Below are 21561 nucleotides of genomic sequence, written 5' to 3'. Positions count from 1 at the left end.
TTCAACTCTGGCACTCTGTGCACCCACAGGCTTAATACCATGTGGAAGCTGCCAAGGATTCTTATGGCTTACACCCTCTGGAGCAGTGGCCTAAGATATATCTCTGGCCCTTTTCGCCACAGCTGGAGCTGGAGGGGCTGGGATGCAGGGTACCATGTCTTGAGGTTGCACACAGCAGTGGGGTGCTGAGCCTGGTCCATTTTTCCCTCCTAGACCTCTGGGCTTGTAATGGGATAGGCTGCTGTGAAGGTTTCTGAAATGCCTAGGAGGCATTTTCCCCATTGTCTTAGCTATTAACACTCAGCTCCTATTTACTTATGCAAATTTCTGCAGTTGGCTTGAATTTCTCCCCTGAAAATGGGTTTTTCTTTTCTACCTCATAGCCAGGCTGCAAATTTTCCAAACTTTTATGCTTTGCTTCCCTTTTAAATGTAAGTTCCAATTTCAGGTCATTTCTTTATGCAAATGAGCATAGGCCTTTAGAAGCAGCCAGGTCACATCTTAAACATTTTGCTGCTTAAAAATTTCTTCTGCAAGGTACCCTAAATCATCTCTCTCAATTTCAAAGTTCCAGAGATCCCTAGAGCAGGGGCACAATGACACCAGTCTCTTTGCTAAAGCTTAGCAAGAGTGACCTTTACTGTAGTTCTCAGTAAGTTCCTCATCTCCATCTGAGGCCACCTCAGCCTGAACTTCATTGTCTATATCACTATCAGCACTTTGGTCTCAACAATTTAACAAGTCTCTAGAAAGTTACAAACTTTCCCTCATCTTCATGTCTTCTGAGCCCTCCAGACTGTTCCAACCTCTGCCTGTTACCCCATTTCAAAGTTGCTTCCAGCTTTTCAGGTGTCTTCATAATAATGCCCCACTCCAGGTACCAATTTTCTATATTAGTCCATTTTCACACTACTATAAAAAGCTACCTGAGGCTGGGTAATTTATGAAGAAAATAGGTTTAATTAACTCACAGTTCCACAGGCTGTATAGAAGGCATGGCTGGGGAAACTCTCTAGACTCATATAGCCTTGAAAAATAGTCTGCATTCTGGGTACACTCTGGCACCCACTGGAGAGGGGCTTTGGGGAGCAAAATGAAGCTGGAGCTCTTTCAAAGCTTCAGTCTCAAAGAAAATCCCAACTTGCAAGGCTTTCTGTATTTCATGTATCTCAGAGTTCAGTCAATGCAAAAAATCTATTCCTTGGGTATAGGGTAAGGAGACAGGGGGTTGTTTGTTAAAAACAACTAAAAGCACATGATTTAACATCATGGCTATCTGAGCCAGGGGATAACAACAATTGAGCAAAAAACCTCAAAAGCTTAGAAGAAAAGCTGGAGTATGAGATATACACATAGGCTTTGGAAAGCTCCAATACATTCCTGGGAATGTAAAAGGCCATGGGCATGCTTGAGGCTTTGCTCATGTTCAGGAAAGACCTGAGAAGGCCCTAGGCTCTCTCACCGCTGGTTGACTTTGAGGATGTACATAATGCGAAGGCTAAGACAGTTACTAACTTCCTGGTAGAGTGTTGAAGTCACGCCCCAACATGCACATAGAGCTTTCTGGCAAAGACTGGGAGATTTATTGGTTACAGGCATTTAAGGAAATCTCTCTTCAATCATTAGCTGACCACTAAATTAATGAAACAAGAGATGTCAGTGGTCACGTGTGACAAAGAATATAGATTTATGAAATCAAATCTGTAAATTCAGAAAAGTTAATAAACAACAACTACTCCTATGAACAGAAACAACAAACCTGAGAGAAAAATTTATGATTTCTAAATTTTCCACATAGAATGTCCAATTTTCAATGAAAATTTACAAAATATGCAAAAAACCAAGGTATGATGTATACACAAGAAAATAATGAATAGAAACTATCCCTCAAGAAAACCAGATGTTAGATTTACTGAACAAATACTTTAAATTAGCTATTTTAATTATGTTCAAAACATAAAAGAAACTATATCCATATAACTAAATGAACATATGAGAATTACACCTTATCAAATAGAAAATATCAAAGAGATAGAAATCATAAAAAAGAACCACATAGAAATTCTTGAATTGAAAAGTACAACCACTAGGGTGGGCATGGCAGCCCACACCTGTAATCCCAGTACTTTGGGAGGCATAGGTGGGTGGATCACCTTAGAGACCAGCCTGGCCAACATCGTGAAATCCCGTCTCTACTAAAAATATAAAAACCAGCTGGGCGTGGTGGTGGTTGCCTGTAATCCCAGCTACTAGGGAGGCGGAGGCAGGAGAATCGCTTGAACCTGGGAGGCAGCGGTTGCAGTGAGCCAAGACCATGTCATTGCACTCCTGTCCAGCCTGGATGACAAGAGTGAAACTCTGTCGAAAGGAAGAAAGGAAGACAGGAGGACAGGAAGAAAGGAAGAAAGAAAGAAAAGAACAGAAAAATAACCAAAATGAAAATTTTACTAATGATGCTGAACAACAGATTCAACCAGGAAGAAGAAAAAAAATTGGTAAATGTGAAGACAGGTCAATAGAGGTTATCACAACTGAGGAACAGAAAAAAAAAAATAGAGCAAAGAAAAATTAACACAGCCTTAGATTTTTGTGGAACAGCATCAAATGTGCCAACATATGCATAATAAAAGACTCAGAGGAGAGGAGGAGAAACGATATTTGATAAATCAATGGCTGAAAACTCCCCAAACTGATGAAAAACATTAATCCATATATCCAAGAAGTTTAACAGACAGACCCACTCCTAGACATATAAATTGTTAAAAGCCAAAGACAATGAGATAATCTTGAAACCAGCAAGTTAAATCATATGACCCAACAAATTCTACTCCTAGACATATACTCAAGAGAGTTGAAAACATATGTTCATATGAAAAAACTTGTACTTTAACACTCTGTGTCATTCTAGCCAAAAATGTGTAAATTCCATCTAATCTTGAAAAAATATCAGAGAAGTTTGGAGTTATTCTATAAAATAATTGACCAGTACTCTTCAAAAGTGAAAACCGGCCGGGCCTGGTGGCTCATGCCTATAATCCCAGCACTTTAGGAGGCCGAGGTGGGCGGATCATGAAGTCAGGAGTTCGAGACCAGCCTGATCAATATTGTGAAACCCTGTCTCTACTAATAACACAAAAATTAGCTAGGCGTGGTGGCACATGCCTATAGTCCCAGCTACTCGGGAGGCTGAGGCAGGAAAATCACTTGAACCCTGGAGGCGGAGGTTGCAGTGAGCCAAGATCATGCCACTGCACTGCAGCTGGGGTCAAAAAAAAAAAAAAAAAAAAAAAAAGTGAAAACCAAGGAAAGACAGATAAATTGTCAGATTGAAGACCAAGGACACAGAAGCACTAAAGATAATGGGACATAGTGCATTGGATTTCAGAGCAGAAAAAAGACATTGGGGAAAACCTGGTGAAATCTGAACAAGGTCTGCAGTTTAAAGGGTTTTATCATTGTTAATTTCCTAGTTATGATCATTGTGCTATAATTATGTAAGTATGCATGCACACTGGATAAAAGGTATATGTAAACTCTGTATAACTTTTGCAATTTTTCTATAAGTTTAAAATTCTTAAAATAAAAGGTAAAAAGAAGAATTGACATAGACCTAGTTTAGAAGAGATCGATCAAAACAGTAAAGAGATGTTGCATAAGAAACTATATAAACCAATCAGAAATGTTTAGATTGAAAAACAGAACTGGGAGAAATATTTAAAGGATTATCATGTGGAAAATACCACATTATTTTGCTTATTTGCAATGAACCCATCAATTAGATATTAAACCAGAATCTAAAAGAGATAGTTTCCTATTCTACACAAAGAAGTCTTGGGAGAAAGTATGTTCTTTCTCATGGAAGAGTTCAAACATAAAGTGAAAGAATGTCAGCAATGCTGTCAAGGTTACTCAAGAACTACATGGAGATTGCATTAAAAGCTTGATAAAGTTCTTTTTACACCTAGGTTCTACCTTGTGTGCAAAGAGGAGGATCCAGGAACTAAGAGAAGCCAAGCGAGACATAACTCAAAACATTAGTTGGAATTTTTCTCAGAGACACAAAGCGGTAATCAGAAAAGCTAAGGTTGTTGTTTAGAGTGATAATACTGTAAATCAAACTAAGATAACAAGGTATTAGCAGTTTAATAAATTGTATAATTAATCACCATAAAAAGTCAGATATACTGAGCATGGTTAGAATAAAAATTTGAAGGAGCTAACAAGCCTTTGAACAAGAATTGGAATCATGTTTTTAAGGATGTGGGGGAGACTTTATTAGAGCAAGTTAGACATTTTCTAACCCTTAGATTCCATTATTCTAAGAAGACTTTGTGGGGAAACGTACTTTCAATATTTTTTAATCTTAGGGTCTGAACAGATAGAAAACGCTAGTCTGAGGTTGCTATTTTTATGTGGATGTACTTTTATCTCTTTATGTGTGTGCATGTGCACCCACAGGCAGTAATATATCCCTACCTGAGCAAATGCATGAAGAGATCCTGACAACATTCCTTTTCAAAGCTATATGGTGACTTTGTTCACTCCTCAGACAACAAGTAAACATGTTCTCTAAAAAACATTTTTTTCATGATTCTCTTTTAAAGTAATTTAATGAAAATAAAGACTCTCGTATTATATCATATTTCCCATACAGTGCAATTACTTCTATTTAGTTCTAATTTAAAATAGAGATTTGTCCTCTATATTAATAACATTTCTTCTAATACAGCTTGCAAAATTAGATTGTCTTCAGAGGATTTAGCAAAACTGGTAATTCAGTTCAGAAGCAGGATAATAAGAGTAGGTTTTAATAAAGATTTGTTTAGTGTATCTAAAGTAAAACATAATGCTAAAATACTAAAAAACTAAAATACTAAAACACTAGGCTGGGCATGATGGCTCATGCCTGTAATCCTAGCACTCTGGGAGATGGGAAAATTGCATAAACCCAGGAGTTTGAGACTAGCCTGGGCAACACAGCAAGACCTTGTCTCCACAAATTAAAGACAAACAACAAAAAAACTAAAAAACTGTAATCAATTTTAAAATTAAGTTATGAAACTATGCAACTTTTCATCACAATCAAATTCTATGCTTAGAAGAGAATTAACTTAAGCCTTTATATATAGTCATTATTCAGTAAGTTATTTGTTGATTTTTCTTAAGTTTGAATTCATACGAATTAGCAAGGATGAAAAAAAGCAGGCATTTTGGAAGTACAAAACAACCTATCATCTTTATTGTGTCATTTTTACTGCTATTGACATTTATTAATGTGTTGGGGTTGTTTAGAAGTTAGAATATTGAGATAAAAGTAAGTAATGTCTTCATTGTCCTCACCTCTGTATGGCATGTCTTTGGCACTCATTCCAATCACTCTATCAATATTCACATAACTGGGGTTCCAGAAAAAAGGCATATTCTCTACGTAAGAACACCCCTCAGGACCACATTCCCTTTACTTACACCCTGGGTCTTGACTTTTTTTATATTCTCTTTTCCCCTACGCTTTGCATGATAAGGTCTCCTTTAGCTTGTTTTCTTTACCTAAAGTAGCCAAAAATCTATCCCAAGAAAAGTAGGTGACTACTTCCAAAGATATTCCATATAAAACTACTCAATAGACTACTTCCAGGTACTCTCAATAGAGTTATTTCTGGTAACAAATAGCAATCATTCAGGGGCAGATTCATTTACTTTTGCCTTTGTTTCAGTTTAAGCACTGTTCAATTATAAAATAGAAAGGAAGTTGGAAGCATTTCTAGCACTAAATTCAAAAGTAATGAATATATATTTTAGGAGTCTCCAAACCCAGGGCCGTGGACTATTAGGAACAGGACCGCAAAGTAGGAGGTGAGCGGCGGGCGAGCCAGCATTACCGCCTGAGGTCTGCCTCCTGTCAGATCAGTGGAGGCATTAGATTATCATAGGAGTGTGAACCCTATTGTGAACTGTGCATGTGAGGGATCCCAGGTGAGTGCTCCTTATGAGAATCTAACTAATGCCTAATGATCTGAGGTGGAACAGTTTCATCCTAAAACCACTTCCCACTCCCAGGCCCTATCCGTGAAAAAACTGTCCTCCACAAAACTAGTCCCTGGTGCCAAAAAGGCTGGGGAATGCTGCTTTAGAAAACTTTGAAAGTGTAGGTGCCTCCTCCTATTAACTTTGAGTAAAGTATGATTCCTCATAGATCCATAGCATCATCTAGTTCAGTGGCAAAGCAGCAATATTAAGTTTATATTGGGTTTTCTACTTTATAGAAAAAAGGACATTTTAAATTTTATAGGTACTTTTGACTTTTCTCCAAATCAGGTTGTGCAATTTAAATCTAGGTTGAAAAATACATATTTGTCTTGGTAAATTAGAATTTGATCTCTTATGTACATATAAGAAAATTTCTTTCTTATAAGATTTGACGCCTCATGTGGTGTTTAAAATATTGAGATATATCATTTGGTGACCTCTAAATATATTAGATATCTTTACTAATCATATTGTTGTATGAAATCTTTATTGTGCATGTGTATGTTATTGTGTAGAGGAAACATGAAAGTTTTTTCTAAACTGTTATTTGTGTAAACTTACACTGGATTGTTAAGGCCTTCCTTTTTCTACTTGAGATATTTCCACTAAGGGATAAACTTACCAACCCTTTCCATATAGTCGGTAAGTAATCACTGTTCTCCAGGCTGAATTTCAAGTTACATGAATGGCATAAACAAATATTTTCAACATAGTATAATTAGTACAATCTTAGGATTTATGAAAAGTTATGAGTCTACCAAGGCTATATATAAGAGGTAGCATTTTAATCTGAAAACAGATGCTTTACTAAGTTGATATTTAAGCTGATGCTTCGAGGAAAAATAGGGACTTTGTAGGCAGACAAATGAAAGAAAGGCATTTGAGATATAAAAGATATATTCAAAGGTATAGAAATAAGAGATCATGGGAAAAATCAAGTAATTCAGTTACAAAGGAAAACAAGGGAGGAGAGTGGGAAGAATGATTTTTAAAAAGCTGGTTCAGCAGTTTAGTGTCAAACCATGGATAACCTATCAAGCTATGACCTTGAAGGTAACGAAAAGCAACCACTGGGTTTTAAGCATCAGAGTAATACGATCACTTGCATATTTCAGAATTTAATGCATAGATTATAAAATGAAGAAATTATAGGTAGGGGCACAAGTTAGGAGGCAACTCAACATACCAAAGAAGACAGAGGCTGAACTGAAGAGATGGTGATGAAGTAAGAGATGATGGTTGAAATGAGAAACTGTATTAGGAAAACAAACATTTAGGAGTTAGACTAGAAAATAATTCATGATTGTAGAATATTGAGTGTAAGGTGAAAGAAGTAGAAAGTAACTTGGGTTCACAGCCTGTGTATGTGGGTGGACAGTGGACATTTCATAAAGAATGTGGGTCAAAGCATTTTAGGATATCAATTTTAAACATACTAAATATGAAATAGCTGTGTGTCACTCTGGTAAAGATGTTTCTGAGACATTTGAATATATAATATGGGTATGGAATATATAATATGGGTATGGAGCTCAGAAAAATGTTTTATAGGCTAGAGACACAACTTCTGGGGTTATTATATAGAAAATGGCAAGCCCTAAGAATAGACAACAATGTATAGGGAGAAAAGTAGACCAAAGTCAGCACTTAGGAAACACCAGTATTTAAAGTGTTTTCACTGCTTTCCATAAGAAATTTAACACTTGATTATATAAATTATTTGGTAAAATTTTGGACTTTGGCTATATTTAATCAGTAACACTTAACCAGTGTATTACCATTTAAAATGTAGACATTCACACTATCTATAAAATCCATCTTAAAATACTGAACTATGTTTAGTGAAATAGCTTGTACATGATTTATAATTCTATCTAGAATAATCAGAAAAAATAAAATTAAAGCAAAATCAACAAAACAAAATCTTTTGTTTGAAGGCACTATAAAGCTGTTGAGGCAGGCAAGATTGAGAGGCCAAACTTGTAAAGAAGAGAAGCTCACTGAAATCAGTGCTGAATTCAGCATACCACCTTTCCCTCCAGGGTATTTGCCTATTAATACTTGGAGAAGAAAGGGAGACTGAAAATCCAGGATGAGGAAAGATGCTGAGAACCAGGAAAGCCAGTGAATTATTTGGCAATCTCAAAGAGCTAAGGAAACAAAAATTAGACTTCAGGGCTGGCAGGAAAGAGAACTTGAGAAAACACGTTCCAGAAAGAAGTGAACAAGATACTTGGAGATTTTCCCCTTGAGGCATTTTTAAAAATTCTTAGCTCTTCCATAATGAGCTAAGAATTTTAAAATTCTTCTAGGGAAGAGCCTAGAAGAAAAGCAAAATACTATGAAGTAACCACTGGTCAACAGATGAGCCATTAGTTCATACAACCATAAATCTATCATGACCTTTAGAGAAATGGCATGCTTTAAAATTATGATATAAGTATACAATATTTTAGTATCAATAATATGTCAGTTTATAACCTTATATTAAAATTGAAGTAATATTAAAGATACAGAATTTTTACAAGCTAGAATAAATTCATATGGGAATGATTTAGGAATATTCTTTGTGAATTAAGGAGAAAAGTAACCTGTAATGCAATGGTTAGACATGCTGATCTAATAATTTTTTTTTTTTTTTTGAGTTGGAGTCCTGTTCTGGCACCTAGGCTGGAGTGTAATGGTGTGATCTTGACTCACTGCAACCTCCGCCTCCCGGGTTCAAGTGATTCTCCTGTCACAGCCTCCTGAGTAGCTGGGACTACAGGCATGCACCACCATGCTCAGCTACTTTTTGTATTTTTAGTAGAGACTGGGTTTCACCACATTGGCCAGAATGGTCTCGATCTCCTGACCTTGTGATCTGCCTGTCTCAGCCTCCCGAAGTGCTGGGATTACATGCGTGAGCCACCACACCCGATCTCTGGTCTAACAATTCCTTAAGATTAAAACCAGGTAGAAGTAACTATATTTTACATTTCACTTGTTATAATTTAGTTGGTCATAGAGAACATTTGCCAAAAGCTTAAGAAGGCAAATACTTTGAGTAAGTTCATTTGGACATTCTTTGATCATAGTTTATTTCTCCCTTTAGAAATCCTTTTAAAACGAACAAGATAGTTTTTTCTAATTAATATTACATTCATTGGGTCCATTTAGCAAGGCCGGATGGGTATACATGTAATGCTAAAATTAAGTAAGTCCTGTCTTGCCAGGAAGCTCATGAAAAGAACAGTCTGCTAGCCACCACGACTTGCTTCATGGTTACTTTGCATGTCACAAGGAATGATGTAGAATTTTCTGAAATTAACCTTGGCAGTCCAAGATTTAAATTAATGCAAGGGGTGGTAAAATGTAAAAAATCATAATATAATTCTGAAGAGATGCCATCATTCCTTTTTAGAAGATTACAGGAATATAGACTTGTATATGCATAAAACACATTATAATATTATAAAATAATCAGTATTAGGGAGTCTTTTGAATTTCAATAAAAAGACAGAATTACAAAAATATATGGTATATTAGTGTGCATTGTGTTTGTATGTTTGTGTATGTTTGTGTGTTTGAGTGTGTGTTTTACATAGCTAGCCCTCCTTCATCTGAATGTGGTATGGGGTATGTGTTTGTGATTGCCTATGTGTGCAATACATTTGTATATATCAATAACAAGTATTTATTATGTATATAACTGATCAGAAACAATAATTCTATTAAAATGACTTCTGCTGAAATAGTACTTTAACTTTCAATATTTTTCATGTCTATTAACTAATTTTATCTTCATAATAACCTGTTAGACAATTAAGTAATACTGTCTTCATAAGACTGTGAATAGGCTATTTTTTCTTATTTAGAATTTTACTTTTTCTCCTCCTTATACCAAGAGAGTTGGTTGAGCTTTACTATTGCAAAGTGTTTTTCCACCCCATACATGTGGAGCTAATAAGAAGGGCTCAGTGGTCCTCAAAGCCACAAGACACCAGATTTAGGATTAAGTCACATATATATATACATATGTACATAAAAAGTGTTAAGATTTTAAGATTAAAAGGGTATTTTAACAAGAATATCTAAGACCAAGTTGACCTTGTCTTGTTCCTATGCACTTCTGCAGACACTCTCCATTCACTGTGATGCAGTTGTTTGGTATTCAGGGATCTTATGGGTGATGGTGGCTGCCATCTCCCTCTCTCACCAAAAACACACTGCTTAGATAATGTGCCAACACTCCAACTTTTTTTACTAGTTCTTTATCAAATATTTCATAGTGCCCTGATTTTGCTAAATATTATTGTTTGCTTCAATCTAATAAACTAAATGCTAATGTACAAATTACCATGAACTGTTTGATACACCAACTCACTTGAGGAAACTGCATCTACTAAAGAAACTTGAGAGGCCATAGTTTCCTATTTAGAAGAGTAATTAGAGTAAGCAGAGCTTTGGACACTGTGGCAGAAAAACAAAGATCTTCCCAGTATGTATTCAATCACAGCTCTTATGGCAACAAAATCTGCTTAGGTACATGAAAGCCAGGGCAATGTGTTGCCTGGATGTACTTACAGGTCACCATGAATGAGTCCATAGATCTGTGACATGCTCTGATGATAGATTCCTTTCAAAATAACTATGAGGAGAATCACCACAAAAGCTGGTAGTCCCCAACTCAGAAGGAAAAACAGCAGATATCGCCTCTCTGTGTGCTCATCATTCATCACCAGCACGTACCAGAAATTCACAGACTAAGGAAGAAAACAACATAAAATGAACAGGCTCTTTTTTAATGGCACAGAACACAAATTCACCTGGGTTAGGCAATAAGTTACTGACCAACAAAGGGTCAGGATCTACTTAATGATTAGTTTTTTTTTTTTTTTTAAAGTTAATTCATACATTCATTCTTTCATAAGAACTTCATTCTTACCCAATAAATTCAGGATACCTCAAATCCTCAAATTCTGGAAACACAGTGAAATATTTAGTTGATTTTCTGTATTTTTTTATTTGCCTTAATTTGCTCTGATTTACTCTCAGTTACAATCTTCTATGATTGCTTTGTAAATGTGTCTTTGAAGAAACATACACTGATATGCAAACCTACTTCCCACATTAACTTCCAGGTGATAATGAGGTAAAAAGCCCTATATTTTCAAACTTTTTGACAATTTTTATTTATTGAGGGCCTATCATATGGCAGGGCCAGATACTGTTCTAGCGGGAAAATAGCGTTGAAGACAACCAGTGGAAGGTGTTGACAAATAAACAGAAAATGATCACACGGAGAGAAAGTACTATAGCAGGGTTTGTTTTGTGGTCCATGTTTCCCAGTTTATACTCTCTCCCTTTTGTTCATTCACATGACAAATATTTATTGAGTGCTTACTAAATTTCACAGAGCAGTGTAGGCACTGGGGATACAGCAGTGAAAGAGATGGGGTGGTATTTACTTTTTTGAACCTTGGTTTCCAAATAAGTAGGACATAAATAATTAAGGGCAATATTTCTTTTATATTATATTTACGTTGCATCTTATATCTGTTATTTCTTACTGAGATAAAACATACAAATGGGACAAGTGTGTAGAGAGTGAGGGGGGATGAGGGGACACATTAAATAAATAGACTAAGAAAACTGAGGCCTATAAATGTTATGTTGGCTCCAAATCCCACACCTAACTTGGATCTAAGTCTTCTAGTGTCTTCTTTCCATGAGGGATGCTTATATTTAATTATCATTTAGTACAGAAACAATATTGAAAGTCATGCCATACATATTTCAAACAGTAATACCTATTGCCTAGATAAATCCACCATCTCAATTTTGCATGGTAGAAAGAGTGTGAATATGAATGAATTATATATTATGTCTATATTATTATATGTCTACATAATTCATTCATACTCATTAATGTTATACTTTAAGTGGATAATCTTGGGCAAGTGACAACATTTTCAGAGCCTCAGTTTCGTGTGTACAACAAGGTTATTATAAAGATTAAATGAGATACTACACGCAAAGTGCTGAACACATACAGAGTCAATGCTGGAAAATGTCACTGCCTCTTCTTAAGTCTCCTATTAGGAGGTCAGACAGTGTGAAAGGCAAAAGATAAACACTTTTCTATTTGAAAAATAAGCATTCCTAATGTTTGTGGGAAGGCTTTCAGATGTTTTATTTACTGAGGCTTCTGAGTAAGATTTTATCTGTACCAAATTAGCCTTGAGGGATTAGTATTAGGCTAAACCAGAGAAGGATAAAAATGTTTGGTTACTTAGAGACTTGTGTCTCTGAATTTTATTTCCTGCCAGCACTCCATATCTCTATGTACATCTGCTTATATCTGTAATTATGAAGCATGTTTTGAGTTGTTGCTTATATAACTTTGTTCCAACTCATTTTTTAAAATTACTAGATCCAGCATTTTTTTTTTCTTTTTATAATTAGTATAGGGACTCAAATAAGTGGGGTTGTGTCAAGTGTTGTTGCTGGGGTAGTCAATATGGCCTGTTAAAGAATGGAAATTCATACAAAGCAAGGATCATTGATTAATCCATTTTCTAAACAAAAGTACTAATTATTTATGTTGGTTAGATGCTTGTGTGCATCCATGTAACATCGTAACTTAGTGGTGCAATAGGTGGAAGAGTCAAGGAGGAGGGTACAGATTGGTAAATGACTCTAAGTTGATTCATCATGATAAAGATTGAGACATTTTCAAAATGTCTGCTTTTACGCAGATGGACATTCGTTCCATCAGTTAGAATTACTCAACCTTTCAGCAGCTGTCTGGCCTTGACCACAGGCTCAGATAAGACTGAGACAAGTGTAATTGTTAGATTTATACATGCAGTGCTTCTGTCCCAAACAGCTCAAGGCCCAGTGTGGCTGAATTACTGAATACTTGGTTAAGCAAAACAAGCTTCAAATGTCATAAGCTTTTGCCAATTATAAATAAAAAATAATTTAAATTTCTTCTTAAAAGACTATGATCACTGATTGGGAGGCTGAGGCGTGTGGATCACGAGGTCAGGAGATCGAGACCATCCTGGCTAACATGGTGAAACCCTATCTCTACTAAAAATACAAAAATTAGCCAGGCATGGTGGCAGGGCCTGTAGTCCCAGCTACTCTGGAGGCCGAGGCAGGAGAATGGTGTGAACCCAGGAGGCAGAGCTTGCAGTGAGCCGAGATCGCACCACTGCACTCTAGCCTGGGCGACACAGCAAGACTCCATCTCAAAAAACAAACAAACAAACAAAAAAAGAATATGATCACTGAAATATACTCTAAGAGAAGTACTTTCCATAATAATATCATTTTTAAAGCTATGGACTAGAAATACTAGAATGTAATGACGCAACATTTAATTATTCTAGAAATATTATGGCCCAAACATAAGATTTGTGTTGACTACCTCATTTCAAGTTTTACTTGAATTTTATTGTAATGTACTGTGGTAGGCACATTTTTGGACACATGCCTAGCTCATGAGCACCTCTTTTCCAAACTCTGCCTCTCTAACCCTCCTCCCATCACAGGCAGAGGGTTCAGTGTGCTCTGTGTACTCCCTGACACTGCTCCCCTGGCCACAGCTGATTTGATCAGGGGAGAAGCCTGGCCCAGGCTGAGCCAATCATCTGCACTGAATTCCTTGATGTTCCATGACAGTCTAAGCTGGTCAACTAAAGTAAGAGGACATAGAAAGGGGGTAGTCATGAGCACAGTGAAGCAGAGGTGTGTTAGAGAAGAATGCTCACAGTCCCTTGTGAAGTCCAACTGTAGGTACAGTTCTTAGATTCAATGAGTTATCCAAAATGCCTTTAGCATTTCAATTTTGTTTACTTTAGCTCGACTTAGGTAACTTAGTTTTTCTTTCTTCTTCCACCCAAAACTTGAATGAGATGTATTAATGTATTGCTTTCCCAAAGCAGTGGGGTTAAAATCTCCAGTTACCGCCGTTTTATTTTTAAACCAAAAGAAGACCCTGGAGCATTTGACTATACAATATGTCCTCACTTAAAATCGTCAATAGGTTCTTGGAAACTACAACTTTAAGCAAAACAGAGTACCACAAAACCAACGTTACCATAGATTAATTGATGTAGAAAAGAGTTAAGTTCCTATGGCATATTTCTGGTCACAAAACAATGACCAAGCTTCTAAAGACTTAAATACTTCTCATATTAAACACTGAATTAAATGTGACCTATACATACCTTTAAGAAAGACTGATAAAAACAAGTGAGATGATTATTTTTACAAAATTATTTTTTAGAGACAGGGTCTTGCTCTGTCACCCAGGCTGGGGTGCAGTGGCACAATCATAGCTCAGTGCAGCCTTGAAGTCCTGGGCTCAATCAATCCTCCTACCTCAGCCTCTCGAGTAGTAATTAGTTATCCAGGTTTTAGTGAATCAATGAGTGCCACTTGTTGTCATTATGGTGGGTTAAATCAAGGAATAAATGTTTGCAAAGTGAAAATTGTCAGGAGCACTTTCTACCACTATGCAGGTCAAAGACAATCACAAACATGGCAGGCTCCCTGTGCACTTCCGTACAGCATTGTTTATTGTCTTGCATTTACCTGATTTACTTTCTTCATATACTTTATAAATTTTTATTTTACAATAATTTGTATTCATTTATTCATTCATTTTATAATCTGCTTATTCCAGTTCGGGGTCAAGGATGACCAGAGCCCATCCTGACAGCTCAGGGCACAAGGCAGGAACCAGTTCTGGACAGGACGTCATCCCATCTCAGGGTGCACTCACACATACCCACACACATGCAGAGCGGGAACATCTAGACATATCAATTAAGCCAGTGTACACAGCTTTAGGATGTGAGAGGAAACCCGAGTACTAGAGAAAACCCATGCAAACATGGGGAGAACATTCAAACTCCACTGTGAAAAGAAAATAAATCTTGGGGCCCCAAAATCACTAAGCTAAAGGGAAAAGTCTAGCTGGGACTGCTTAGGGCCAACCTGCCTCCCATTCTATTCAAAGTTATCCTTCTGCTCCCTGAGATAAATGCGTATCTGATTGCTTCGTTTGGAGAAGCTAATCAGAAACTCAAAACAATGCCTCAAAAAGTGTATCTTTTCTACCTATGAACTAGAAGCTCCCTCCCTACTTCGAGTCTTCCCACTTCTGCTTCTGGTTGTTCTGCCTTTCCAGACTAAACCAACGTTCACCTTCCATATGTTGATTGGTGTCTCATGTCTCCGTAAAATGTACAAAACCAAACCGTGCTCTGACCACCTTGGGTACATGTTATCAGGACCTCCTGAGGCTGTATCATGGGCGTGTGTCCTCAACCTCTGCAAAATACACTTCCTAAAATAACTGAGACCTGTCTCAGATTTTCAGGGCTCACGTCTCACAAAGTAGCCAAGGCTAGCAATTTATTTATTTTCTCATCAATGTTACAACAAAATGATGTTGAATGAAATGATATTGATGACCTGTTGTATTCCTTTCCTTGAAATCATTGTTCTTCCTTCATAATCTAACTTAAGAGTATTAACAGATCATTATGTTTGCACAATTTTATGTTAACAGATATATAGCAAATATGATCTATGTGTCTGACTGACTATGCGTTTATCCAATGTGGAACTAACAGAACACAAATTAGAGGGTGTCGCTCACCCAAATATGCTTCATGCTAACTAAACATAGCTTACTGTTCACAGTTTATCTTATACTTCTCTGCTAAAGACTGTTCTAAAATATTCAATCTGTAGGTCTCTATTTACACTTCTGTTTCTAAGTTTTTAAAATGTTGTTAGAAGGATCTTATAAACTATCTTAAGACCACCCATCCTCACAATGTAGTCATGGCATTTTTAGCCAAAATGTTATTATGCCCAAAGTTAACCAACTACATCCATCCTACTTGATTGTTTCTACATTTCATACACACTCAGAATACAAAGTTTCCTAGCATTAAGGTCATTTAAACAGATGGGATATAGTCTCTGAAGACAAGTACAAAAAAATTCCGAAATATTTTCAGCATTATAAACCAAATTCGTCACTTGGAAAGAGACAATTAAATGAAATTTTTTGTAGCTTAAAAATCCGTGATGTTACTAAACGGTCTCATCTTCAATAACTCTAAACATTAGGATATTAGAACTACCATTTTCTTATTTTCATTGTTGCTTATCAGGAAAGATGATGTACTCTTGAATTCTCACACTTCTCACAATTACCAGCATATCATTATGTCCGGAATTGGTGGGTTCTTGGTTTCACTGACTTCAAGAATGAAGTCGCGGACCCTCGCGGTGAGTGTTACAGTTCTTAAAGACGGTGTGTCCAGAGTTTGATCCTTCAGATGTTCAGATGTGTCTGGAGCTTCTTTCTGCTGGTGGGTTCTTGGTCTCGCTGTCAAGAGTGAAGCTGCAGACCTTTGCAGTGAGTGTTACAGGTCACAAAGGCAGCGTGGACCCAAAGAGTGAGCAGCAGCAAGATTTATTACAAAAAGCAAAAGAACAAAGCTTCCACTCCGCAGAAGGGGATCCAAGCTGGTTGCCAGTGGCTAGCGCTGACAGCCTGCTTTTATTCCTTTATCTGGCCCCACCCACATCCTGCTGATTGGTCCATTTTACAGAGAGCTGATTGGTCCGTTTTGACAGAGTGCTGATTGGTGAGTTTACAATCCTTGAGCTAGACGCAGTCATGGAGTGCTAGTTAGCTAGATACAGAGTTAGCTAGATACAGAGTACCAATTGATGTATTTACAAACCTTGAGCTAGACACAGAGTACTGATTGGTGTATTCACAAACCTTGAGCTAGACACAGAGTGCTGATTGGTGTGTTTACAATCCTTGAGCTAGACACAAAGTCACAGAGTGCTAGTCCTCCAAGTCCCCACTAGCTTAGTTAGATACAGAGTGTATTCACAAACCGTGAGCTAGACACAGAGTACTGATTGGTGTATTTACAAACCCTGAGTTAGACACAGAGTGCTGACTGGTGCATTTACAATCCTTGGGCTAGACACAGAGTCACAGAGTGCTAATCCTCCAAGTCTCCACTAGGTTAGCTAGATACAGAGTGCTGATTGGTGCACATAGGATCCTCCCGCTAGATATAAAAGTTCTCCAAGTCCCGATCCCAGTTCAGGAGCCCAGCTGGCTTCACCTAGTGGATCCTACACCAGGGCTGCAGGCAGAACTGCCTGTCAGTCCCAAACCACGCCTGCACTCAGCCCTTGGTCTGTCTATGGGACCAGGCTCCATGGAGCACAGGGTGGCGCCCTTTGGAGAGGCCCAGGCCACACGGGAGCCCACCACAGGTGGGGAGCTCAGACATGGCGGGCTGCAGGTCCCAAGCCCTGCCCTGTGGGGAAGCAGCTAAGGCCCCGTGAGAATTTGAGTGCAGAGCCGGCGGGCCGGCACTGCTGGGGGACCGGTGGTGCAACCTTCACAGCTGCTGGCCGGGTTGCTAAGCCCCTCACTGCCCTGGGCTGGCTGTGCCAGCCGGCTGCTCCGTGTGCAGGGGCCGGCGGAGCCGTGCCCACCGAACTTGCACTGGCTCGCCAGCGCCGCTTGCAGCCCTGGTTCCCGCCAGCGTGTCTCCCTCCACACCTCCCTGCAAGCAGAGGGAGGCGGCTCCGGCCTCAGGAAGCCCAGAGAGGGGCTCCCACGGTTCCGTGGCAGGCTGAAGAGCTCCTCAAGTGCAGCCAGAGTGGACGCAGAGGTCGAGGAGGCACTGAGAGTGAGGGCTGCTAGCACATTGTCACACCCCATCATGATCACCTAGGGAACTGTACTTGGGTGTACTTAATTAAAAGCTCATATTAATAAATGTAAGGAAAACTATGTAATGCTATTTTTGAAAATTTCCTATTACAAACACAATCTATACAAATACAGAAAAGGAAGATTTGCAAAGCACTCATCCAAAAGTAAAGCTCCAGGTGCATAATAAGTAATATAAATGTTACATATTTTTAAAAATCTACAAAATTCAAAAGGACATGATGATCAGTAACTTGATTTGCATCTTGGACATGGTTCTGCATGGATAAACTGCTTTTGGCCAATATCACTTGGCTTCTCTGGGTTTTAATTTCCTTCTGTAGTAAGAGGAGAGGTTAAATTTTTAGTTATTAGTAATTTCCTAACACTTTGTGATTGATTATTGCAGAAAAGACAATTCTTTAAGTAAAAACACTAATGGCATGGATGTATACAGACTATGTTTTTTTAGCAGCAACACAGATCTTACAGGTCATTTTACCATGACCCCTTATGAGGAAACTGAGGTAATGAAAGAACAGCATAGCTTTTTCATCTTCTGGTTAGCTACAGAACTGGGAGTGCAACATAACTCCAAACTGCCTTGTAAAGACTGAGTATATTTAAGATTTATTTCCATATAAATTGACACAAATAGGCTGGGCACGGTAGCTCACACCTGTAATCCCAGCACTTTGTGAGGCCGAGGCAAGCAGATTGCTTGAGCCCAGGAGTTCAAGATCAGCCTGGGCAACACGGGGAAACTCCGTCTCTACAAAAAACACAAAGTACTAGCCAGGCATGATGATGCACGCCTGTAGTCCCAGCTACTCAGGAGGATTAGGCAGTAGGATTGCTTGAGCCTGGGAGGCAGAGATTGCAGTGAGCTGAGATTGTGCCACTGCACTCCAGCTGGGGTGACAGAACAAGACCCCATCTCAAAAAGAAAAAACAAAAAAGAAATTGACACAAATATTGACAATATTATTATTACGTGACAGTTTCTTGTCCTCATTTTTTTCCCCACTCACTTTATATGCCAGTGGAGATACGCTTTACTCATATAAGTAAAAAAACCTGTTCTGTATCTTCATTTTTTTTCTAAGACTTAAGGAAAACTTACAAAGGCTTATCAGAATATAATACCTAAAACAATTGTGAACTGTGGATTAATTTTTCTTTACCTTGTAGTACCTACTGAAATGCTTTGCATATAATTTTAATTGAGAAATACGAAATAAATGAAGATGCACACAATTCGTTTTGAGCATTTAAAACATTTTATTGACTTTAACACTAATTTTATAATTTGGTTTAATAATTTGGTTTAGTTCTGAGTTTGTTTATATACATATATATGCCACCTTGTTAAAAATAATTTGATTTAAATGTGTTTAAATTTTTAATTAAAATGGGTATATAATAGGTATATATTTATGGGGTAAGTGTGATATTTTGATACAGGCATACAATCTGTAATAATCAAATCAGGGTAATTGGGGTATCCATCACCTCAAGCAGTTATTATTTCTTTGCATTAGGAACATTCTAATTCCACTCTTTTTGTTATTTTAAAATATACAATAAATTTTTGTTGAGCACAATCACCCTGTTGTGCTATCAAATACTAGATATTATTCATCCTAACTATATTTTTCACCCATTAACCACTCCCTCCATAAAGAATTTTAGAAGACTCCATAATTTTAATTGATTTGGCTGAACTCATAATGAAGGACAAAAGTTAACTGGTGAAAAGTGAAAAACAGTGAAGGTAATAGTTTAACGGGAAGAATGAAACAAATATTTATTTTATTTTATTTTATTTTATTTTATTTTTTTGAGACGGAGTCTCGCTGTGTCACCCATGCTTAACTCAGTAATTACAAATTTATGATTAATTTATTGTCATAAGCTATGCACAGACATAAGTAGTATCATATTCACTCCTATATTACTAAAAAAAATGAAGTAGAATCATTGAAGTAAAAATTCTCTCAATTTTATTCAACCTAATTCAACCAATGGTATTGAGCTAATAATAGTCTAACCTTCTACATAATGTTTTTAAAACAGATTTTAGAAAAAAAAAATTTAGCAGTCACTATTTTTATGAATGGGAAAATGTTGGTTGGTGAAGTGACAACCTCTGAACATAAAATAATTCATTAAAAGTAACCTAACTAGAATTCAGAACTTATTGACTTTTCCCCTTGTGGTCACACCACAAACCATGAAAAATGTGTGGTGTACCATCTGAAATACATTAAACTTCACTGGTACTTTAAATAGCTTTCCTAAGCCATTAGCCATCCAGAAATCTAATTGGTCTACTAAATGTGAATCAGCCACAGTCATATTTACCTAACTTGAAGAAGAGATGTAGAATATACCAATCTTCATTAACTTGGGTGAAATCTTATATATGATTTTGTCTAATGCTCCCTGAAAGCAGAAAATCCATCTAAAACATGTTTGAAAGTTGGTCATTTCCCTCTCAATATATTTCAGTGATTGAATTCACTCTACTTTTAGAAAAGCCTCTTCAACTTTGACAGTTTTATTGGCTATGAAAACTCTTAACCTGAATCAAAAATTTCCTTCCCTAATTTTTGACCCATTTGCTCTGGTTCTGCCAAATGGAGCTCCATAGTCCACCCTTTCCGGTAGTAGCCCTTCCGGTATTTGTAGACAGCCATCACATCTCCCTAAATTCTTTCCAGGTTAGTTATGCCCAGCTGCCTCAAAGTTTCTTAGAGGGTTGTTTTCCAACTTCTCATTGGACAATTAATGTTCCTGCTGAAACATGACCCATGAGAGTGGTTGCTGTGTCCCAAAATAGTCTGAATTTTGTAGATTACAGTGTAACCATGTCTGCTTCCATACTGCTATCAACGCAACCTAGGTGTGTGTTGTTTTTGCAGTTACGGTAGTTGTTATTGTTAAGCATTCTGGTCACATATTTAATTGCTGCCAAGTTTATGTTAAATTATAATTTTGAGTAATTTACATTAACTTCCATCAGATGATGTCTGTTTCATTCTAGTTTTTAATTTATCACAGTACAGTTTCTCTTCATTAGCTCTACCTGTAATCTTAATGCAGGCAGCTCTCTGTTGCAGCTGTCCTTTCAGTTCTGTACCACATGCATATCTGATAAGCAATTTCCTGTGTTTTCATCCAAGTAATGAATCAAAAATTCTGAATAGGTCAGGGGCATGGACAAAGACCTTTAGCACAGCACTGGGGACCTCAATCCAGGCAGATAGATAACAACATAAATAGGACACATTTTAAAAAGTTTAACTCACATAAACTCTTAAAGAATTTTGCAATCAGAAAATCTTGCAAATGTTATTCTAATTTCAGCAGATATGTAAGTTTTATGTTATATGCTTTAAATTCACTTTTATTTGTAAATTTTTTTGAGAGGGGAGCTTGAAAACACCATAAATTGTCCATGATTAAAACCGTTGAAAGAGCTATAAAATATTAATAATTATTCTATGAGTTTGGAATTATTATCTCTATATGCAGATTTAGAAACAAAACTTGGAGAGAGTCAATAGTTTAATTAAGCTTACACAGACAGTAGCCGAGCCAGAATTCAAACCCAGATCCAGGGTGCCACTTGTTTCAACTAGTTCTATTAGCTAAATAGTTCAGTCCTCTTCTTCAGCCCCCACTACTATCATATCATACTGGGGAAAACAACCCTTCCTTGAGCCTGTGTGGTATTCTCCCATAATATCACCACCTCACTTTCTTTCTCCTTT

The 21561-nt window shown here is 37.3% G+C and overlaps 1 protein-coding gene across 1 annotated transcript in view; it reads right to left on the bottom strand.

Annotated features, from left to right (window-relative positions):
• Window positions 1-21561, bottom strand: part of ADGRV1 (adhesion G protein-coupled receptor V1) — a 596167-nt gene that overhangs the window by 180011 nt on the left and 394595 nt on the right. Inside the window, exon 85 of the mRNA XM_025388176.1 lies at window positions 10594-10772. Coding sequence (XP_025243961.1) covers window positions 10594-10772 — 179 coding nt within the window. The remainder of the gene's footprint in view (window positions 1-10593; window positions 10773-21561) is intronic.

The sequence above is a fragment of the Theropithecus gelada genome, chromosome 6 (assembly GCF_003255815.1).
Source record: "Theropithecus gelada isolate Dixy chromosome 6, Tgel_1.0, whole genome shotgun sequence".
Classification (NCBI taxonomy): Eukaryota; Metazoa; Chordata; class Mammalia; order Primates; family Cercopithecidae; genus Theropithecus; species Theropithecus gelada.
This window is presented reverse-complemented; position numbering and strand designations above follow the sequence as displayed.